Below are 24,791 nucleotides of genomic sequence, written 5' to 3'. Positions count from 1 at the left end.
TTTTCCCAAATGCACTAATGTGTTCGTTTTCAAACGCTCTGTGAGTTAATACTGAATTTGACCTCGAGTTGTTTTCGATTGTCAATGCTGTTGAAGAACATCGACATTTTAATAACTAACCCTGAGTCAATTTTCATTTAGATGTTATTGCACCCTAAAATTCTTTACCCTTAAGGCTGCAATTACATCTAATACGTTTTGCTTCATATGAAGCTCTAATATTGCAACAAAGATTTTTCAAAGCTCCGGGAACCTCGCCTTGAAGTCCTCTGGGTTAGAACTTTGCAGTGAAAGCATTGCATAACCTCTAGATTGGAATTTATGAATGACGGGGTCAGAGACGCTTAATTACAATGGGAGTAGAATATTCACAGATAAAATGATGTTTCCTACGTCTTTTTGAAAGACTGAAGGTTATATATTTTTTCCACATCAGAACCTTTGCTGTGACATGCATTGCTGTGCCAAGGATAGAGATGTCTGTTATGTAAGGGATAGGATTATTACAATCTGGGCCGCCATTTTTTCTACCAGTCATTTAATGTAGCATTTGATCATTGGTCACAGTCATTTTATTATCCCTTAATGGAGGTATCTGATGTAAATGATACTAAGACATATTTTAAAAATGAAGAAAAAACTATATGCTTATTACCTTAGATACTGTTCTTCTTGCATTCATTATAAAGGATTTAATTATCATTGATCAGTTCTTTCTCATGCTCGTCCCATGCAATAGTATTGCAATAGCTTTTACTAGTGCAATTCCCCTTCTTTGATCATTATTAAATTATTAAGTATTGTCGAATGTCATTACACATGCCCATAAATGGCGACACAGTGGTGAAATAATTATTGAACAAAAAAAAGTAATGTTAATAATTTAGATGTTCTAAAGTGCTAGATGACAAACAAGGCTGAACACCTTCTGTCCTGCTCCAGGAAGTAATTTCATGGTTTTGACCTACATGGTTTTTGTCAGGTACAACACACAAGAACAGATGGTGGGCAGAGATATATATATATAGGCACACTGAAATAGGTGGACCCATGATGATAAACCAATTGGTTGATCAACCGACCAATTACAATTAATTAGCCAAAAATTATTATTATAATATTATTCAAATGAAACAGCATAATACTTAACACATAAGTCTTGCATAAATATTAAATATTAAACACGATCATGAAGTGATACTGTATGTTTGATCAACAAGATAGGTGGTGTGTTAATCATTTAACACCTATAGATTTTATTGTCTGCTTGGTTGAAACGAACGATGGTGGTTGGGAATTTTCTGATGCCTGTCCCTACGTAACCCTTACTGGAAGTCCATTTTGCCCGGTGATGTCACGCACAGGAAATTGACTTTTGCGCCGTCAAGCTCTTAATGGTAACCCGAGATTCTGCACCGTAGGCTGCGGAAATGGATGCGATGTTCGCCTCCTCCGTGCAAATCAATAATTTGTGCTCATCTCCGCAGAATGCTAATCCATAGACAGCCGGTGACCCTAGCATTGTGTCTTTCACAGGCAAAATGCAGAGCATCTACAGGAAAGTGGCTTGCTTTCTCTTGCTCAGTGGGAAACCTTGGCTGCAGATGCACACTCCGCTCTCCAAAGCCCCCTATAGTGCTACACTAATCGCACCACACACGTATACATCAGACAGGAGACAATTGAAGCGTAATTGAAGTTTTTCATCCCATTAGCTTTGGCTGTGTGAGCTCGCGTTGCGAGTTCCCAGTTCCGGAGAACAGGGGAGGACCTCAGAAGTGACAGTAGTGGCAGCTTGCTGTTAGAACAGGGACATGTGGGAGACACCAGCAGGGATCTGACCCAGTAGAACCCCTCCATTAATTCTGGAGTGCTAAAAACATCTTATCCACCTAAACCCAAGTCCTTTATGTACAGATATTTGCATTTTACCCAAAACCCAAGGAGGAAAAAAACTCTGATCTTTATCAGTTTTGCGTCAGTTTATGTTGGACTCTGCTTGGGAAATGCAGTGCTATTAAATGCAAATTGTCAATTCGTCTGGCCAGTTTCATTATACTTATCAGTTTCTCCTTCTGTTGTTGGAACCCAAAGAACCTTGTTGCCGGAGATTGCGGGAGTCCCTTTTTAAAAGGTGGTAGTTGCGTAATTGGTGCAAGTTAAAGTGTATTTAAATGGCAATGTTAGGTGTTTTGGAAGGAACCCAAAATACAATTTCAACATGTCCCATGGGTCCCGTGCAAACAGGCTTACTGCGTTGCAGTGACTGTATACATTTCATCTTTCAACAGACCATCCCTTAAAGAGAGAGATTTTGTCTGGGATTGGGAGTAGTCTGGAGCCCATTGGAGTAATAATTTATGTTGCTAGCCTAGAGGAACATATTGTACTGACATCCTCAGTTCCTAATAATATCTATCCCTCCCCCCCTTCTGTCTTTCTAGTGTTCCAACATTCCAGGGCCTTCCAGAGGAAATTCTTAGCAAACTTGCAGACGTCCTCGAGGAGGTAAGACGCCCTTTACTAGTCTTCTTTACTCCCATGTTCGTGAAAGGGGAATGGGGATCATCCAGGGCTTTCTAAAAGGGGTCTGAAAAATAAACAAGGTTGAAGACATCAGCTCACTTCTCATCTCGGGAGACTCTCAAATCTCAGGAAATCTCAAACCTCCGGTTTTTCGGTTCAGAGATGCAAGATGTGTGAAAACTATGGCCGATCCGCTCCAGCCGGAGCCATGCATATCCCTGAATGAGCTCTTAAATAGGCGCCGTATGATTCGTTTCCGCTCCATTAGAGACAGGCGGTGATCAATTGAGCCAATCTCCCAACGTGAACTATGCAATTCCTCTGCCACCGTCCTGTCTCCCTTCATGAAATACAACATAATCATTTACATTTCTGTTTCATACTGTAATATTTACTCTCACCGCAGGTGGAGTCTGATGCGGAGGAACGAGACAGTGTTTATTCTTACATCCTGTTCTTCAGCGAGACGGGTCAGGGGCTCTCATATGACAAAAGGAAACTCTGAGTCACTGTGTGTTAAAACAGCTCCGGGCATTTTTTATTACCTTTTTATTTATTTTTTTAATGGCACAGTTGGAAGGCCTCTGTGGCGTGAAGTACAGGCGAACCACTAAATCAAGACTGTACGCAAGGAAATGGGATGTAATTGGCTAATAACAAGATGTTTTGGACAGCCATTGCCTCGCTTTGTGAGGATGGGCCTATTGCACAACTACAGTGTTTTGGCAGGCATTGTAATTAGTGCGGTAATTAATTGGGGGTTATAAATCACGCACTGATTAATGTCATTGTGTCACAGCACAGCTGGTCGCACATCAAGCATACGGCAATGGCACCATTCGCCTTCGGGAGAACTGGTTCAGTTCAGTGTTATTTGTGTAGATCTGATTTGAGCCCAGAGGTGACAGTGGCAAGGAAACTCAAACTGATACATCTTCAGTAGTTCACACAGATCAGAGGATAGGAGGTGCAAGTGGCTTTATTCAGAAACTGGATCATCAAAGGGCTCACCCTTTGGAATTAATTATGAGAACGATCATAAAGGGCAAAAAAAACACATTATACCACTACAGAGATTTGTAGAACATCACAAAAGGAAGAAAGCATGCCTACTGCGATAAAACGTGATATTGTCCTAGGTCTAGCACCCCTCCTGGTTGTCTACAGTATAATCCTGATATTTTTTGGGGACAAATTGTCATTTTTCTCATGAAATCTGTCTCTGCAACAGTTTTCACTATGACAGTCTCACCAATGTTTCTGAAAAGTTTAAAAAAAAAAAAACACCGTCACACTTTTAACTGACTGAGAGCTTTGGGGCGGGGCTACACATTATTCTCATCCATGCCGAACTCTGCACTGTGAGTTGCACAGGCACTGTGTACAGTATGGCCATCTAGATTTCCTTAACACCTTAAACACATGCCCAGAGTCTTATGTTTCACTGGAAGAGTTTCAGTCTTGCTGCCGAGATTACTAATGACCCTGATTACTTATTTGCATGCAGACGTCTCCAGAACAAAAACACAAGCTGCCGTCTGGTCCACCCCAGAGAGACACGTTAATTAATTATGCAAATCTATTCACAAGTATTCCTCTGCTGTCATTTATTCCGGGAATATTACATATCTTCTAGGGATTGAAAAAAAAATGTGTCCACTCATATCAAACATCCAGAGAGAAAACGAGCAATTTCCTTGTTACTTTTAATTGGATTCCGCAACCCACAAATACTAATACTGCCAAAACGACTGTCAGCAGTATTTTCTTATCTTAATTGTTGCTATTTAACCATGCAGTACTGTTTGTGGCTCATTAAAATAAATCTTAAGATAATTATTAAATGAATCACGACAGGAATAATTGTGAAAATAATACAGTGTAATATATTATAACAGAATAATATATAGTTCTATTTATTTAGAACAATGGAGCTTTATCTAATGATCACATTCACTTGTGTGAGTTATATACTGTAATAATAAGTTATTATACCTGATATTACATTAGACAGTTAGATTGGATTGATTGTTCTGTTAATTACAGATTTGGCAAGGCTATGCCACTGTCGCCTCCTGAGTTCGGGGACGCACAGGCAGACATAGTGGGTTCAGGATGACCGCCTGGAGAGGAGACAAGCACCGTGGAAGGGGGATAAGAGACTGGCAGGCGTTGGGCTTCAGGTGAATGGAATACGGGATGGACAGCGGCGTGAAGGCAGGAAGAGCCGGGCTCAGTTGGGACTGAGGTCGCGGGAGGAGGGCTTTGGGTTACCGATGCAGGAGAGAACAGGAATACGGCTGGCTTGAGTACGGTCCGGGGCCGAGAGGCAGGTGCATTGGTGTCTGGTTGGTCAAGATTTGGGCCGCAGGGACTGCGGTGGCCGGATGAACGGCTTGTTGTCATTCATGATGTTGAAGTAACGAAGGTGCAGGCAAAACTTGTGGTCGAGAAACAGGCCAAGGTCCGTGGATCCAAAAAGCAATCGAAATTCAAAAAGGCGAGCATCGCTGAAGGATAATTCTTCAAAGAGTGTTATATTTTTGTTTTTAACTCTACTGTAATATGATTTTTTCTACCCCATATATTAAATCCACCACTTTCTGTTTTTGTGTAACAATGCTTTCAAACGTGTCAAATCCCAATCAGTTCAGTGCAAATGAAAAGTCGCGCGTCCCTAAAAGCCCTGAAATTGTGCCGAGAAATTTTCATGGAGGGAAAATTAAAATGCACTTTGCGGCATTAGAGGTGTAATTGGCAGAGACAGAATGATTAATGAAAGGCAGCGTCTTTCCATTCTAGTTCATGCTTTGATGGCCTACTGTGATATAGATATAGTACCTTATGGATGTGTTGGACTTTATGGATCGATCTATCTATCTATCTATCTATCTATCTATCTATCTATCTATCTATCTATCTATCTATCTATCTATCTAAAGTTGAATCTATCTGAATTTAAAGTTAGTCTCAGATTTGATACACCGATCTCAGTAAACATTGGTTTAATAGGTACTAAGGTTGGTGTTTAACAAAGATGAGTGCCAACGTATGTGTCAATTAAATAAGACATAATTTCAGTCATTTTTTCTGCAGCCTACCTGACATGATCAATTGGGGAAACATAGAATCGGACATGATCCACGCCGCTAGCAGCCAGCAGTCGCTCATGTCGGAATCTCTCACATATCCCTTTGCAAATTATTCCACAACTGGAACCTTTTGACCTTTTTGTCACCAGCAACCATTTGATGAAATTTGACGGTTTACAAAGGAAAAATGAAGTGCGTAATTGCAATATCCGTCAATATCTCGGAAATGACTAGGAACGAATGCTGTGTAACACCTAGAGAAAAATAGGGCAATCTGTGAACTGGCTAACATGAAAAACGATTTATGAAATGTAGATCAGCTTCCTAGCACAAGAGATTGTGTAAAATATATAGATAGATATATAAATAGACTGACAGACAGGTCCTTTATTGTTGTTCATGAGTATGATGGATACAAACCATTTGAGATTACAATGATTTACAATAGATAATAACTACAAATTATTAATTACCTGTTTAAAAGGCACAAGGATAAATTGAGAACAATGGCATCAAATAAATGATGTAATATTTGGGGCTTTTAAAGCATAAAATGTTAGACATAATAGATTTAGCAATAAATAAGCTATATGTGAGAGAAAAGGGAGTTTTGAGTCACTTGAAGGAACTTAAGTCAGACTAAATTGTCATTGGGGAATCTTTTGTATTTTAATTTGTATCCGGATTGAGGATAATTGCGTGGACAATTATATTGCTTATAAAACTGCAAGCAAGCTATATTGTAATAAGACATGTTATCCAAAAAAGGTACTGTTATGCATAAATGACAAAAATATTATAAGTTAACTGATAAAATAAATTTAGCCTGTTGTATTTTTGCAGCCAGTACAAAATTGAGTCAGTTGCTTATAAATGTGCTTTGAATAAAATGGAATTAAAAGCAGGAACATAGGCTGATCTTTGGAAATCTACTGTTCAAGGAATTACCCAACAGTAATAAAAAGGACTCTGACGAAGGCTCCTTCAACATAGCTGCATAAATTCAAAAAAGTGAATATGAGACATATTTATCCCGACCCTTCACATCAACTCAAGTGTAAATGAAGTTGGTTTTGTGTGGAAACCCTGGGCTGAACACAGATTGCACCGTTGAGATTTCATTCAAGTTGGAGAGCTGCCTTGACATTCGATTCAGCGATACTTGATATTAGACTGGAATTGAATATGGAATTTTATCTTTTTCGGGTTTCGGTTCCAGTGCTGCTTGACCTTCTTCTCCTAAGTGGTGGTCCCACAATCTGGCAAAGACGGAGAGACCCCTTTGGCCGAAGTGCGCTTGCTGCTAATGTATCCAGCAGGTGCAGTTGGTGAAAGGGAACCCTGGCACCCTTCATGTCTTATTCAGAGTGACACTCAAAATGGCGCCAGGTTGTCTCCCGCCGCTTTCGCCGCTGTGCCTGTGTGTGTCGGCGGCATGCAGAAATGACAGCAACAACTAGCCGGCTTTTGCCGGAGTTCAGTTGCAGCAGTCAGCGATTCACCCGCTGTGTTTCATTTCATCTGAACACAGAAACAGCCATAAATCAGGGGAAAAAAGGATACTATTCATATGCTTGTTGGGTGAAAAAAAAAACAGATATTTGCCGCGTGCGCCCTTGTAGCCGAGTGCTCGCATCACATTGAGACATAGGCTGAAGGCTAAATATAACCGACTAACCGTGTTCAGGATAATACGAAAGGCGTGTGCAAACACATGATCATGCTGCGAGGTGTCTCCTCAGAGCGCGGCACTGACGTTGACTGGCATGTTCTACACGTATCTTGCCATCATCTTTATACAGAAAGGAAACCTCACTATAGAGGCATCGATTTTTCTCATCATTTATGTCATGGACTGAAAACCTGCATGCCCACAAACCCTTTGTGACTCTGTGTTATTATAGGAGTATTATAGGAGAGAATGCTCTGTTCTAATTGCCTGGTATCTGCATACTTGTAGTGTAGGTTATGTTTAATCACTGTTATTTATTACTTATTATTAATATTTATTTATGTGTTTTTTATGTATAATGTCCCCTTCATTAACCAGATACATCTACATATACTAGTCAAACGTTGAGTCACCTCTCTTTTTGAGTCACTGCTCTTTTTGTTCATAACTGTTTTGCAGTCTATGCAATCATAAACAGCTTCATGGGATGATCAATAATATGAGTGAAGGAAAAAAGAACTGCAAGAAAACCACCCCTGTTGTCCAACTGAGAGTAGCAAAGAGTGTGGCATGCTGTCATCAATATTTCACTATTTCTTTGTTAATTACATAACCTTGTGTGTAATTTCAAAGTAGAGAGTCTTCATTTTGCTCTACAATGTAATTGAATAGGTGTATGTGTGTATTTTCACTATACAGCAGCATTACTTTGCAATTACACACTTTTACTTTTGTGAAAAGTCCCTGTAACTACTGATTGTAAGTCACCATGGAATAGGGCGTCTTATAAATGGCATAAATGTAATTTTAATAGGAAGGAAGCATCACATCAGAAAATAAAATCCAGGCCATAATTTTGAATCAGCCAAGCAGCTGGGTTCTGTAATTCTGGTTTCTGGTCTGGGAATGGACACCGCCGCTTTTGTGTACAATAGGAGTGCACTATGACAGGTTAAAAGCCTTTTATGGTCATTTGGAAGGTTTGTACATTTTATTTATATTCTTTTCAGCATTTTATCATTGTTCTAGTCTCCTTTTGGACTGTCCCCAGGCTTGGGACCGGTCACATGCGTCCCCAGTGCAGGACGTTAAGTTTTAGCGTATTTCGCACAAATGAGTGTTTCATATATGTCTATGTCTGGTTATTCAGTCTGTGTTCCCTGGCCTCTGCTTGACTCCAGGATCAGGGTTTTTAGAGTGTAATGGAGTAGCAGGAGGGGCCAATGTGTCTCAGCGTAAAACGTATGAAGTGGACTTGATTAATGGAGACAGCAGGGACGCGACGGGTCAGCCCGGTTGCCGGCGGTGGTCAGCTCCTCTCCGCTTGGCTCTTCTGGACTTGCAGGGAGGCCCCGGAGGACCAATTGGGGTCAGGATATGAAGGTCACCTGGGTCTCATGGCAAAACCCAAGCACTCTGGGACGACAGCCTGGGCGGTCTAGGCATGTTGGGAGTCAAGTATGTGCTTGCAGCTCCAGTAATAACCCAAAGCAGCAGAGGAACATTAAAGAGCCGGATAGAGAAAGCGATACCGAGAATGATTAATAAGACACAGAGAGGGGGAGGAGGAGGTTCACGCATACCAGGCAGAGTAAAGCTCACAGAGACACACGGGGCGGATGACCAGAGCGGTCAGGAGAACTGCCCAAGGCAAGACCGAACCCAGCATGCCATTAACTGGGACGCGGCCCAACGCGGACAGGCAGGTCACCAGAGAGTTCTTCGCGGGCGCATGACGTCTGCTGTATTCAACACGCTCCACACAGACCCGTCCTACCCTGCCCCTAGCAGACAGTTGCTTTGTGGCACAATTGCTGTAATCTTTCTCAAGGAGTAATTCAGTGGATCACAGTGCCACGTAATCTGTGCTAATCTGTGATAGCGTTGCGGAATTTCTGAGCGGAGGGATGAGCAATGAGCACATTACTCACTGACATCACCTCTCAACACCTCCATGGTCAGGGATTTGAATCCGGGTGCCGGGTTTGCGTGTTCAGAGTACCCACGTTCTTCCTGTATTGCCTACGTAAATTGTCGACTCTAGATTTGGCTTTGCTGTGAGTGTGTGATTTCCTGCTCTGCGCCCAGTGACCCAGTGATAGGGTCCGGTACCTTCTACACAAATGTAGATTAAGCAATTAAGGTCAGGATTCGAACCGGCAACCTTCTGATTATGGGGCTGCTTCCTTAACCGCTAGGCCACCACTGCCCTGATTGCCATCCGCTCCCAAACATTTCATCACTTCCACGTTGATGTCATTAAATGGTTCACCAGATCAAGGTGAGATCCTGAGATCAACATCTAATCGATCCAAGACCTTTCAACCAACCTACTGTTATTTAATTGTGGTTCAAAATGTTGGACAGAGCAACAATGGCTTCAAGATGCCTTCATGACCCACCAAAGATGAACATGTACGCATCTAAAGACCTTTTCACCTTTTTTTTCTCATTAACATTGCTCCAATAAAAGCAATAGCTTGGTCAACTAGTTAGATGGCCCTGAAAGTCCATATATCATCATCAGTTCATATTAATTCAAGACCCGTCTCCAAACAGCAGATATGAAGAGACCTTTAACCTGGTATGGTTTCAGAGAAAATGTGGGGTCTTGGCACTGTGTTCGGGCACATTTCCCATCCACATGCTCTGGCCAACAAAATAAACAGTGAAAAAGATACCTGACCTTACAATTAGCCAACAAAAAAGGTGTTCAAATGTGAACCTCCATGGATAAGAATCCAGAAACCAGGATGGATGGATAAGAGATCAATGACATTCCGATTGTGGAGCTCAGTTTTTGACCTCTTCCCTATTGATGTTCTAGAAATTTCACACTCATCATCACACCATCAGAAAGACTTCCCCCCAGGAGACGTGTTTTATAATAATAGGGCTTCTGCAACGGATGTCATATTTTTCGGATATTGCCTTGGCAACATTGGTAATGTTTTCTTATAGCTGCCGCTCTGAATGTTTTTTCAGTGCCGCTCATTATTTTGAAACGCTGCATAAGACAAAAAAAAAAAAAGTCTGTCTCCAGTTTCCTTGCTGTAAAATAATAAACACCATCTCACAGAAATCCTAAAAATAGGACCCCGAGCCGAAAGCCATCCCTCACCGTTCCGCGATTATGACAGAGAAGTCAAGCAGCCGGGTCAGGTTGCGCAGAGACATTGTGTAAATAATGCGCGGCCCGTACCGGAGACAGCCTCGGACCCAGTGATTCACGCCAGGGACGTGAACTCGGGGACGCTGGAGGAGCGCGCCGGCACTGCTTGCTTGTTATTCCCCCGGAACATCTGCGTTTGATAAAGGAAGTGGGTGGACGTTCCCACACTGCTGATAGGAGGGCGGCGGGTCAAGGGGTCGCCAGTTTCCATCACACTTTACAAGGAGCCGATGGGAAGGGGCCTGCTAGCATATTCTGCAACGCCGACGTGACTCCCACAGATGGGATTCTACGGGGGCGTGGAGTACAGACGTGAGTTCCACAGATGTGGGTGCCCTGAAGTTGTGGGCGCCAGGTGTCATATCCGCCACTGTGGGTTGTGCAGATGTGCCCTTGTCTGACATTCACTCGCTGGTTTGCCAGCAGACCCATCCTCCGCTAAATGGACTATAAACATGAACCCCACAGGTGCGTATTTATAACCGTACTGAGACAGAAGAACAGCTTTTCTTCCTGTTCTGCACTGGCTATCAGGGTAATTGGGTTCGTTTGGGTGATTATCATTCTTTCTAGAAGCATAAAACCTTCATTTACATGCATACGCTGAATTTATTTTTCAATAATGTATATCGTTTGAGATTTTAGTGGAAATTACGATATGTGACATATGTTATTTTAATAATACATGTGCAATGTATTATTTAATCAAATGGTGTAATAATGATTTATTTGAATGCACCATTACAGTAATATGTGCATTATAGCTTTTGCGTAAATAGTGGTGCCATAAATATATAGCTATATCGTTGCAGGGGTCTTAAGAACAGAAGCGAGAAGAAGGCGCCAGTTGATGCCTCAAGGCAGATCTAAAATCTCCCAATCAATACTTCATAAAGCACATTTTGAAAAGCATTCCAACTTTCCATCTGCTTTTCAAATATTACCGTGGCAATAGCATTGTCACTGCCACAGCAGTGTCGACCTTCCTGCCAGGCCTTCTACTTGTATATTTCTTTCCCCTTCCACACAGTTCGGCTTATAATTCTGCAAGCTCTGAAGTTTGAGCTGAAAGCACAGCTCAGGTCACATATGTTCTCGGCAAATTAATAGAACAAACGAATTAATTCTGGTGTGGCTCACCCCCTTAGAGTGAAGGAACACTGCAGATCGATATAAAGGCCTATTTCTGCTCTACCACTCCGTTTGAAGTTTCAGTTTGGGCTGAGACTGGGTCCAGTGATGGGCTGTCCTGTTCTAAATTACCCACACACCTTGACCTACAGTAGAAATGGTAGACCCCAGCCAACACAATGATATATTTAACAGAGGTGGAGACCTGGGATTGAGCGATCACATTTATTTATCTCTGCCTTGATGGAAGTCTTATACAGGGAGTGCAGAATTATTAGGCAAATGAGTATTTTGTCCACATCATCCTTGTAAGAATGGACATCACGGGAGCCTGTTTTTGCCTTGCATAACAGATGTCTGCAGGGGGAGGTGTGACATTCCTGTGTCGATTGTTGTGCGTGAAGATTCGGCACCTCTGTTTTACATGCCTTTTGTCTGACGGCAAAGTGTGAAGTATCAGCCGTCAGGACCACCCACCCTCTTTGTCTTCCCCAAATGGGAGGCACCGGGGGCGTGGCATCAGAAACAACAGGTTCTGATTGGTCAGTGACAACTTCCTGTAGGCCAGTGACAACTTCCTGTAGGACAGGGGTATAAAGGTCTGCTCACATGTGGAAAAAGGGACCTCTGAGCTTTCTTGCTCAGGGGGTTTTCCATCGGAAGCCGTAAGGCTTCCTCTGTTTCTCTTCTCCCTCTTTACTCTTTCTTCTCATTTTTATTTTCTCTGTAACCTTGGTACCTTTTTACATTCAATATTCACATGTAACTACAATAATTATTTACCGGTGTTAATAAATTAGAAACTGTTCATTTTTAACCTCTATTGTGCCATGCCTCTTTCTGCCAGGTAACATCAAATTGGAGTGGTTGAATACAGTGCTTTGTGTGGAGGGAGAAAGAGTTTTTCTACACACTCTATTCTCCTCTCCCACATCACATGGTCTTTTTTACATCCTCTTCATGCATGTTGTCTTACTCCAAGCTGTATAGGCTCGAAAGCCTACTACCAATTAAGCATATTAGGTGATGTGCATCTCTGTAATGAGAAGGGGTGTGGTCTAATGACATCAACACCCTATATCAGGTGTGCATAATTATTAGGCAACTTCCTTTCCTTTGGCAAAATGGGTCAAAAGAAGGACTTGACAGGCTCAGAAAAGTCAAAAATAGTGAGATATCTTGCAGAGGGATGCAGCACTCTTAAAATTGCAAAGCTTCTGAAGCATGATCATCGAATAATCAAGCGTTTCATTCAAAATAGTCAACAGGGTCGCAAGAAGCGTGTGGAAAAACCAAGGCGCAAAATAAGTGCCCATGAACTGAGAAAAGTCAAGCGTGCAGCTGCCAAGATGCCACTTGCCACCAGTTTCGCCATATTTCAGAGCTGCAACATCACTGGAGTGCCCAAAAGCACAAGGTGTGCAATACTCAGAGACATGGCCAAGGTAAGAAAGGCTGAAAGACGACCACCACTGAACAAGATACACAAGCTGAAACGTCAAGACTGGGCCAAGAAATATCTCAAGACTGATTTTTCTAAGGTTGGACTGATGAAATGAGAGTGAGTCTTGATGGGCCAGATGGATGGGCCCGTGGCTGGATTGGTAAAGGGCAGAGAGCTCGACTCAGACGCCAGCAAGGTGGAGGTGGAGTACTGGTTTGGGCTGGTATCATCAAAGATGAGCTTGTGGGGCCTTTTCGGGTTGAGGATGGAGTCAAGCTCAACTCCCAGTCCTACTGCCAGTTTGTGGAAGACACCTTCTTCAAGCAGTGGTACAGGAAGTCTGCATCCTTCAAGAAAAACATGATTTTCATGCAGGACATTGCTCCATCACACGCGTCCAAGTACTCCACAGCGTGGCTGGCAAGAAAAGGTATAAAAGAAGAAAAACTAATGACATGGCCTCCTTATTCACCTGATCTGAACCCCATTGAGAACCTGTGGTCCATCATCAAATGTGAGATTTACAAGGAGGGAAAACAGTACACCTCTCTGAACAGTGTCTGGGAGGCTGTGGTTGCTGCTGCTCGCAATGTTGATGGTGAACAGATCAAAACACTGACAGAATCCATGGATGGCAGGCTTTTGAGTGTCCTTGCAAAGAAAGGTGGCTATAGTGGCCGCTGATTTGTTTTTGTTTTGTTTTTTAATGTCAGAAATGTATATTTGTGAATGTGGAGATGTTATATTGGTTTCACTGGTAAAAATAAATGATTGAAATGGGTATATATTTGTTTTTTGTTAAGTTGCCTAATAATTATGCACAGTAATAGTCAGCTGCACACACAGATATCCCCCTAAAATAGTTAAAATAAAAACAAACTAAAAACTACTTCCAAAAGCATTCAGCTTTGATATTAATGAGTTTTTTGGGTTCATTGAGAACATGGTTGTTGTTCAATATTAAAATGATTCCTCAAAAATACAACTTGCCTAATAATTCTGCACTCCCTGTATTCCAGTCATCCCTCAGATATGACCGAACTCAACAAACTCTTAGACGGCGTCTTCAGCCCAATTATCAATTATCAGTGACGGAACATTGTTGTGAAAAATGGTGTCCACCACTGCAATAGAGGAACAGAGACTGGAGTGTGACACATTTTGTGTCCTCCTGTTTGTTTTTTACCATGCCATGTTGTTATAGGTTAGCTTTCAGGCATGGATTTTATTAGGTGGGTAAATTGACCTCATAGATCATAGATATCGCTGTGTTTCCTCGGGCTTGCATTCCTCCCGGCCTCCACTTGCGTTCCCGTACAAAAGAACTGGCGCAGTTAGCGTCTCCTGTCCCTTCCCGGAGGCGGTCCCTGAAACCCAGAGAGGCCAACGACAGGAGGGGGGGAACCCGATAACGCGTCATTGAAGGCTGGAGGCCTGATGCAGCGGCCTGGAATCACGGGGACTGTTGTTCTCCGAGATGACAGGCCTGCCAGCTCTCATCTGTAGCGGCGATGCCTGAACACAGGCCGCGGTGAAGGCGCTAAAATGAGGAGCATCTGAGTAGTTAGGTGTGTGTGTGTGTGTGTGTGTGTGTTTGTTTATGAGGAACAGCAGGTGTTCAGACGCAGCTGTGAAGACGCAGATCGTGCGACAAAGAAATCAGTTAAAGTTGGAGTCTGATCAGATTAGAGCCACTGGTTCGCCCGTCTATCTCTCTCTCTGTATTTACAGGCACTTCGTGGGATGGGGGTGGGGAGTGGTAATGAATGTCAGAAGGTGCTAGTAGCCTAGTGGGTAACACACTCGCCTATGAAACAGAAGACCCGGGTTCAAACCCCACTTACTACCATTGTGTCCCTGAGCAGGACACTTAACCCTAAGTGTCTCCGGGGGGACGACTGTCCCTGTAACAACTGATTGTAAGTCGCTCTGGATAAGGGCGTCTGATAAATGATCATGTAAATGCAAATGTAATGTCAGATCCTCTAGGTCACTAAACAGAATGCTTCAGTTAAATTGCAGATGGTTTACAGGTTAGTCCTGGTAGCAGGCGTGGTCCTAAAACGTCCACTGACATAACCTGTGTGCAAGATGTATTAGGAGTGAAGAGAACAGAGAGAAAGGAGGACATGTGAGAGCTGTCAATCATGCCTACAGGCTCCTACCACTTTAAAGTCCATCCTGGCTGGTAGTGAGTTTCTCCTCTCTATGGCTAGCCATCTTCCGAAGTATCTAGATTTTCTTTTGCTAATTTGATGTGAATATAATGAAATGTTTAATGATTTTATAGTAATTTTATTTGACATTCCCAACCATCGAAACATGAAATGAAACAACATTCTTTTCTCTCTTGAACAGACACACTACGGCGAAGGAGAGTACATCATTAGACAGGGCGCCAGAGGAGACACCTTTTTCATCATCAGCAAAGGGAAGGTGAGTGAAGGAGTCTGTCTGCTCCACAAGGACCCAGGGTCGTCCGGATCAGCGTTCACCACTGTGCCACTAAATCACACCTAACACACACACACACACAAACACCAACAGCTCTCGCCACTTCAACACACACCCTCTCAGCCTCATGCACAGACATGGCTTTCACAGAGTCGCTGTTCAGCGGCTTCTCAAAAGCACACACATTCTGACAAACTCGCAAACAGATATAAACCGACGCTGGCAGCTGCACCACACACACACTAACACACACACACACATTGCACAGTGAACTTTATGTTAAGTGATTCATTTTGTGACTGTAGTCATATTCTCCTCACTTATTTCTCAATTGATGGTGTCTGTCTAAAACATAACTTGTCCTTTATATTCTTATTCTTTAATTATCTTTAAATTGCTGACATAATCTACTGTATGTCACCATAAATATGCTGAATGTCATATATAGATTAAGTGTGATATGCTAATATGGTTTTGAAAATGTGTATTGACAGGTCAATGTCACAAGGGAAGACTCGCCCAATGACGTTCCGAAGTACCTGCGAGGTCTGGGTAAAGGAGAGTGGTTTGGGGAGAAGGCGCTACAGGGGTGAGTTCTGTAACTGGACATGAAACATTTGTATCTGTAAAATCAATAATCAAGATAAAATCTATGAAATGTAGATAACGGGTACGAGTAGAGCAGTCGTCTCTGGAGTGTTTTTATGAGAGATGAGGAGATAGATGGTGCCTCCCTCTGTCCAGTGCACGTCCACCCGCTACGCCCCAATATAGCCTGGCTGAAGCGCAGGCCCCTTGATAGAGATCAGCAGACGGTGCTGCTCGAGTGCCCGCCCATGGCACAAGCCGACTGGCAGAAAAGAGATCCGATAGTGGCCATTTTATCAGGGGAAAACATTAGGAATGTGGGCTCTGTTCTGTTTTAAAGCTCTGAGATTCACACCTGACATCCAGCTAAGACACAATTTTATCCCTGGTTCAATTTCAGCGGGGACACAATGTGAAAGAAATGCAAATTCCGGAAGCTTTTAAGCTCCCATTCCCCCACGTATCTGGCAGCTGCAGATGTGACCAAACCAAATCTGTGCTTTTTGATCTGACATCACGCTGTCAGCCTTCATACAGAGGTGGAGAGATGTGGTGTTGTCCACTGACCTGCAGGGGGAGCAGCCTTCAAATGCACCAGTCCTGACTTGTGGTCATGAACTTTAAAAGGACTGTGGTGAAGCTGATGGACACGTTCACACATACATGTCTGTACACTCGCACACACTGTTGATTTGATTGTTCTATTGGGTTAAGCTCAGCTAATTACATGCAAGTGATAACAGAGTTGAAATCCACTATATTGCCCTTGAATTTGACATTGGTGGCCTAGTGGGTAAGAAAACAAATCTTACCGAGGTGCCACTGAGCAAAGCACCGTCCCCACACACTGCTCCCTGGGCGCCTGTCATGGCTGCATACTGCTTACCAAGGGTGTTGGTTAAAAGCAGAGGACGCATTTCGTTGTGTCACTGTGTGCTGTGCTGCCATGTATCACAATGACAATCACTTCACTTTCACTTTCATTAACATGATCCAGATTGCTTCCACAGCACTTGCTGTTGCCTGTATGCATGGAGTCACTTCTGCATTCCTACACAACATCTATTGGTGTGTTCGAATGGGGTCAAGTTCACCATTCACCATTTCTGCCTTTTTGTGGACATCTCAGCTTTTAAATATTGGACCTGTGTACATCTTCTATATATAATATGAGCATAGTAGCGTGGTTACTGCAAAAAAACATTCTACTGTTATTAGTGCTGGTAGTTTATACCATTAGTAGCATTTCATACAGACATGTAATGAGCGAATACACATTCTGCATTTACATAATGCACTTTAATGTACAGAAAATAAAATAGATCCTATAAATCCGTGTTGTAAAAATGACATTCTGCACAAACAGTACAGTATGTTACAAGCTTAGTTGTTTTTTCATACAATGGCCTTTTCTCAGGTTTTTTCGATACATGCGGCGTGTCAAGTTTTTTGTTTTCTTGCCACGCCGCTCGCCGAGTTTCCCCTGCGGGCCAACTCCGAAGGCTCTGCACGACTGGAGTAATCCTCTCCCGAGCCTCAGCGGTTCATGTGACCCGCGGCGTGGCCCTTTCTGTCGAGGTTAATTAAAAGTGGCTCTTCAGGAGAGCGCCACTGTCTGAGACTGCAGTCCCACGGACCGCTCTCAGATGTCCATGTGCGCCACAGACCGGCTCTTCAGCAGCAGACGGTGGCCCTGTGTCGTTCGTCCACTCGGGCAGTTAAAAAAAAAACGAAAAGCATTTCCTGACACTGTATCAGCGTTAATGGGTGTTACATAATTGTAATATTTGCTCCCTTCACGCATGTGCTCACCCTGCTAAATACTTAAAATAATGCGATCGGGCACTTTTGATACAGTGTCCTTTGTCAGATAAGCTCAAAGGCAAGTTAAACATCAGTTCTCGCTTCGACACATTCAGTTTGTGTGTGTGTGTATGTTTGCCGACGCCACATTGGCTTTAATGTTCGAGGGTGTGTGTGTGTGTCTGTGTGTGTGTGCGGTTTATTAGTTTTTTTTTCTGTGAAAGGTGTTGCAGCCCCAAATGTCTTCTTGATCTCGTCGTCTTTGATCTCGCCACGTCCCCTCTGTTTCAATTAGCACACAATCTTCGCCTGTATGTATTTTGCCGGTGCGTTTTAGCAAATCAATCAGCACTTCACTTGAAAGGGAACCACTGTTTGCTCAAGTCGCCCTCTTTAATCTTATAAAATATTTTGCCGCCGTTCGCGGCTCATCGGTGAACGGCGGGGTGATGGGAGGGAGCTTCTTTAGGTGGGTCTGATGGTGGCCACAGCTTTTTAGATTAAAGCCCAGAGCACCTTTGATGTGAAAAGAGCTTGTATGCAAAATTCTACAAGCTCCTCGCACTACTGTTAAAACAAGTCTCATTCTGCCTAATTCATTTTTAAATAATTATCTATTAGTGGGGGAAGTGAGATTAGACAGTTAATATGGTGAATTTGAACAGGAAGTGCAGTGTCTTCACAATGGCTGGCCGAGACTGGAGCCTAATATTGTACCATAAACAGACAAAACTCACCCTTAGGCATATAAGAATTTCACTCATATAAACAGAAACATTTTTGCGAACAGAAACAATTGTTGCAATCACAGACTAGATGGAACAGTGAGATCCTATGCTGGGAATGATCGATATGAATGATAGAATGATAGCTGGATATTGTCTGCAAAGAGAAGGGGTCCTGGTACTTAACCCTGTGGTACCCCGGCGCAGAGTCGGTGTTATGTGCCGTTATGTATTTACATTAATTGGTATAATGGGTCATCTAACGTAAGAAGCACAATTCCTCACTTGTAATTAAAAGGGTTGCTAGAAGCGTTCTAAATAAATTCAGCTCTGCTTTTACAGACAGAATAAAGAGACTTTGGTACTGGATGTAAAAACAGTGGATAAAATGGGATTCCTGTCTGGTTTAATCTGTTCTAAAACAGAGAGGCACAGTAGTCTTCTTGGTTCTATACTAAGGGCAGTGGTGGCCTAGCGAGGGCAGTGGTGGCCTAGTGGTTAAGGAAACGGACCCGTAATCAGAAGGTTGCCGGTTCGTATCCTGATCTGCCAAGGTGCCACTGAGGTGCCAGTGAGCAAAGCACCGTTCCCACACACTGCTCCCCAGGCACCTGTCATGGCTGCCCACTGCTCACTGAGGGTGGTGAGTTAAATGCAGAGGACAAATTTCACCATGTGCACCGTCACACAGAAGTTACAATCACTTCACTTTCACTTCACTTTCACTTCTAATGTCAAGAAGGAGTTCAGATTGGATCAAACCTTTCAGGCCATGTTGTTTGAGACCAAAGACCCTTTGAAAATGGGAGAACATTCATTTAAATGTGTTTTTTATTGTTATTGGGCAGTGTGGATGAATGTTTTTTTTTTCTTGTCCTGACCTTTTGTACTGTCTCACCTATTCCGGCTGCTGTGATTGGTCACGACTGTGGAAGTCAATGAGCGTACCACCAGAATGTTATTTTTTTCTCTTTTATCTTTTCCCGACATCTCCTGCCCGCTCCAACTTCTTTCACACGCTGGCAGCTGAGGCTTTTTTTCCCATGCCAGCCGACGTTACGATCTTTAATTAGCTCTGTGAGCTAACATTCAAGTGTGTGCCTTTCTATAAGGCCCTAATTAAAGACAACGGTGGGATCTCTCACTGCTCCGGGGAGAGATCCGTTTTCGCATTTGTGTCACAGGAACGCTGAAATGAGAATATAAGCACACATCGGGACCAGCTCAATGTGCCATTTCATCTCATCAAGGGGACAAGTCATTGAAGCCCTCTGGTTGTTTGACAGCGGTCCTGCATCGCATCCACTGGGCCATTCCCAAACTCCCAGCTGTTCAAATGTTGGCCATTGCTGGGAAGCACTGTATTTCTCGCCATCTGAAATCTCTGTGGAATACCGTCCTGTCGCTCAACTCACACTCCACACCCGGACATCTGATAGCACAGTAGGGATTTTCAGCTTTTGCAGAATGAACACACTGTCCCTGTCCGAACAGGCTCTCACCAGCAGATGACTTCATATGGGATGTTCGAAGAACCAATATACCTATATAATCATATTTACATTTATTGCATTTAGCCCATTGAGACATACTGTATGTGATTATGGGCTATATAAGAAATAAATGTTGTTGTTGTTGTTGATGCCCTTATCCAGAGCGACTTACAATTAGTAGTTGTAGGGACAGTCCCCTTGGAGCAAGGGTTAAGTCTCTTGCTCATGGACACAATGGTAGGAAGTGGGGTTTGAACCTGTTACCCACTAGGCTGCTACCACCCTAATGGTTGTGATTTAGGAAAATACAGATGAGGATAGATGGATGACTTTTAGTCATTATTGTAATTATTGTATAAGGTGGAGAACTGTTAGCTTTTCCTGTATCAGGTTAAAAATACAAGTAATTTCTTTTGGAAGCGGTGCAAATAAGCCACTACCTTTAGCTTTATGTATGGGAATTCCACATGGACATATATAGCGGAGAATATGACCTTTTTTGTTTTAGTTTAAATATTCACTGAAGACACATCTATCAACAACATCTGAATCAGGGACCTATAGTGTAACGGCCGGCAGGGATACACCGGTCTGGTGGGGTTCCAGAAATACATCAAGCTCAACTGGCCCCGACTGGCTGCACTTTTCCCGTCACTGCTGTGCACCTGCATCTTCATTCATCTCAGAACTTTTTACCCCGCATCCCAGCATCCACCTGTCCGTGGAGCGCAGCCACATGCGCAGCTGCCCTGACCCTTCAGAACGCTAGCGGAGCATAATGAAAGTCGAGCGGTGAGGGAAAGAGGATCAGCTGTGAGGGAGACTCAGGCAGCTCTTGGACAATTCAGATATGGATTCGGACAGTGACGGATGGAGCGACTCGTCCTCGGAATACAGCGATGGGGATGCCATCTCTTCTTTTCAAACTGAGTAAACAAAAATTCTTACATATCTGTACAGAATCGTATTTTTATTTTATAAGAGCCCTTATCGGTGTTTTAAAAAAGTTTCTAGTTGCATTCTGCTTGCTTTATAAATGGTTCTTTTTTTTTTGCTACCAAGACACAGGACCAGCTGACTCAAAAAAGGGACAGTAATCCAGTCTGTCACTATAAAAAAACTTGCATCGGGAACATCAGAGAATGGACGATGCGGGTATGTTTTGACTGATTTGTCCATTGTCTTTTCCTTTCAGAGAGGACATCAGAACGGCCAACGTCATCGCGGCCGAAGCAGTCACCTGCCTGGTCATCGACCGAGAGTAAGTCTCATTAAGCCCACAATAATCAACCACATTATGAATGTGACACATGATGACTTGGGTCGGGTTTCTTGCTAAGCCGCATGAAATTGTCCCGTGACTTCTTCTCATTCTTTTTTTAATCTATTTTGTCCTAGCTTTGTGCCTGTAGCTGGTCCACGGCACGTTTGTGTATACGAATATGTGGAGGTAAATCCATTTTTCTACAAGCGTTTTTTAGCACTTTTTTCCTAAGTGGAGCTGTACCACTGAAAATCATGGTGGGAGAACATTTTTCAAGAGATCATGCAAAACAATAATACGTTTTAAACCATCTACATGTCAAAATTAGTGTGACGGTTTCACAGACCAACGCCATCGCTGCATCTTCTTCTGCTTTGTTCTTAATAAATGGTGTAGGTTGTTGGTGTTGGTTGTAACCAACATCCTTAAATAAAGAAAGCATAAATGATCATTTGAAGTAGAATTGTTTTCTTCAACAAAATTTATGACCAAATTTCTTTGTCAACGTAACTTTTTGACATAATGAAGATGAGACAAGAAGTAAATACTGGTCATGTAATGAAAACTATAACAAAATCTATTATGAATTATTGTTGACAAATAAATATGAGACTAAACCAGTTTCACAAGATAAAAAATATACTAAAATGTCTCCTCATTTCTGATTACGAAATGGTTTTGACTTAAAGAAAATGTTTTTTTTTTGTCTGTTCTACTATACTATATTGATTCCGTTAAATAGAATGTTATTACTAAAAAAAAAATTAAATACAATTTTCATTGACTAAAATGTCATCAGTTTTTGTTGACTAAAACTAGACTAAAATGTTCAAGTATAATTCTGAAATATGTCTAAAAAGCTCAGACTTTCCCTTGACCGAAACCTGAGTCTGGATGTGACTAAGACTAATAAAGACTAAAATGACATCTTGACGCAAAAACTAGACTAAACCAGGAAATTAAAACAACTATACTTTTGTAGGATATTAACATTAGTAGATCTTTTTGTTTTCCTCAATACTGTTCCTCAGATTGCCTCTCATGACTTTTTAACGTTAATGATGCCTTCTCAGTAATAGCTGGAACCAGGCGATTATCAACCTTCTTTTGTAAATAGCATGTATAGCTGCATACGATGCCATATAAGAAATTATTGCCCACACAGCCGTGCGCTTTAATCGTCATCCCTTATTCTGAGCAGCTTGGAGCAAAATTGTGTCTGTTTTTTGTTTTGTCTTTCTGAGTCGCTTCTGCGGGTTTCCCTTTCTCGCTTTAATGAAGTGTATCGACTCGCACACTGAGATACCATAAAAGACTGCAGGGTTTTGATTGGCAGATAGAGAGACAGAGACAGCTATGCTGTAAGTGGGCGTACAGGGAATTCTGCCTCATCCCTCAAATATTTTACATTCTGTGTCCTGACATCTGTATATCTTACATTTTTGCAATACTTGTAATATTATAATAATTGATATGTTATCCAACTGATATCTTGTGTATATGTAGATTTTCCTTTTTCCGTATTATGCGTTGGAGAGATTCAGGAGCCTACAGGCAGCTGATGTCGCTTCAGGAGGAATCAGGCGTAAATGTAAACCCTCAGACGCTAGAAGGAGACACTTCACACTTGCCGTATTTAAGCGCCTCTTGTTTTGGCAGCTTTGTTTTGCTGTGTTTTGCCTCCGCCCTCCCGCCTTAATTGCAGCCTCATCAGTGTGGGATTTGCGTTATCAAGACTCCTTCTCAGCACTGGGGCTGAGAACTCTGGGTATCGTGAAGTTATGATAAGTTGGAGATCTGGCAGGCAAACAGAATACAGCTTTTCTTCTTTAATACCACCATGACTTACCAGGAATTAGAGAACAGATGAGCCCGGGCTGATAAAGCTGTAATGCATGTCTGACTCAGAAGTACCGACCTCTGTGCTGCCTGTGTTGCCAGATCTTGCGACAAAACCATGTGAAATGAAACCAAACCAAACATGGTCCTTTTTTTTGCATGAGTTGTTTTGCATGATTTCTTTACAGTGGAATTTTTGGGGCTCTGAGAGTAGCATGGAAACATCATTCTAATGTTTTTTGCCAGGTACTGATCTCTAGCCAAGAAGAGCAACAGGATTAGAAAAAAAATACTTAACCAGAACTCAGATTTACCTTTCTAATTCAAATTTGTTTCATTTACATTTACATTTACAGCATTTATCAGACGCCCTTATCCAGAGCGACTTACAATCAGTATTTACAGGGACAGTCTCCCTGGAGCAACTTAGGGTTAAGTGTCTTGCTCAGGGACACGATGGTAGTAAGCGGGATTTCAGTAAGCACTGAAAGTAACTTTGGCTGTATCTTTAGTAATGTAAAGACTGCCTGTGATTGCCAGCATTTATGAGTGAGAAAGCAGTTTATAAAAATCAAAACTGGCAACAATGTCAACCGTTCATGTTATTGCCAGGGTGCTAAGCTAGCACGTGACATTTTTTTAAGTTTGAGCTGCTAAAAAAAGCCCCCCAAAATGGGTCACCTGTATATTTAGCACCTGTTTATTGATCACAACAGGTCACGTTGTTGGCGGGTTTCGACAGCTGTAGCTGCCGAGTAAATCTGGGTTGCATGCCGCTTCTTATTAAAAGTCTGTTCTCTGCCATAAAACAACCCTCCCGTGTCGGTACAGTGGCGGAACAAGACACCACTATAGAATTTATAGCCGTGTTAAAAGAAAAAAAAACATAATGTCTGGCCTGCCGGTACTTGCTGTTGTGAATTATTTGGCCACGTTGTATCTATGGGGTGGAAATATGAAATATTAACAGCTGATGCTTTTTAATAATGCATCAGCAAATAAGTCGGATGCTGAAGTGAAGTCATCTGCCGGCGTGGGGATTGGCTCACAGCCTCGTTTGTGCATTAGAGGGATGCTGCAAACAGGAGAAACGGGGCCATTTCCGGGCACACGTTCAGAGGGGGAGCTGTGCATATTCTCGTTTTGTTAATATGTGGCATTAGATCGCTCTCTGATCGCGGTTCCTGAGTTAAGAGTCCCCTGTCGGCCTGGTTGGTGCCTGCTGTTGTGCTGTTAAAGCTTTTGGAGGTAACATGGAGTTAAGTTTTTTGGTGGGATGGTGAGAGTGTCCAGACCAGACTAGAGGGAGGAAGAGAGGGGGACTGTCCTGCAATCTCTAGAGAAAAACCTAGATAAAGCTTTTAAAAGACACACAGACACACACACACAAACTCATTAAACCCCCAAAGCCTGACTGTCCACTCCAACTCCATCCGCCTATCTATCTTTTTTTTCTGCACACACTCCTACACACATTGTTCGAGTACACGTTCTCGCACATACATGAGTATACATTTTCTGCTATACACGTGGTATATGCACACACAACTCCCCCACATACACACTCTCAGTACCACTGGACCCTCAA

The 24,791-nt window shown here is 42.6% G+C and overlaps 1 protein-coding gene across 3 annotated transcripts in view; it reads left to right on the top strand.

The window, feature by feature from the left end:
- prkg1b (protein kinase cGMP-dependent 1b) overlaps positions 1 to 24,791 on the top strand; it is a 100,167-nt gene that overhangs the window by 57,361 nt on the left and 18,015 nt on the right. For 2 of the 3 annotated variants that reach the window (XM_028968251.1, XM_028968250.1), the window contains exons 5-8: positions 2,445 to 2,508; positions 15,396 to 15,473; positions 15,986 to 16,080; positions 21,296 to 21,361. In XM_028968251.1, coding sequence (XP_028824084.1) covers positions 2,445 to 2,508; positions 15,396 to 15,473; positions 15,986 to 16,080; positions 21,296 to 21,361 — 303 coding nt within the window. Of the gene's footprint in view, positions 1 to 2,444; positions 2,509 to 15,395; positions 15,474 to 15,985; positions 16,081 to 20,887; positions 21,031 to 21,295; positions 21,362 to 24,791 lie in introns of those variants that run through there. The other variant, XM_028968253.1, reaches the window with a different exon arrangement.

The sequence above is a fragment of the Denticeps clupeoides genome, chromosome 2 (genome assembly GCF_900700375.1).
Source record: "Denticeps clupeoides chromosome 2, fDenClu1.1, whole genome shotgun sequence".
Lineage (NCBI taxonomy): Eukaryota > Metazoa > Chordata > Actinopteri > Clupeiformes > Denticipitidae > Denticeps > Denticeps clupeoides.
This window is presented reverse-complemented; position numbering and strand designations above follow the sequence as displayed.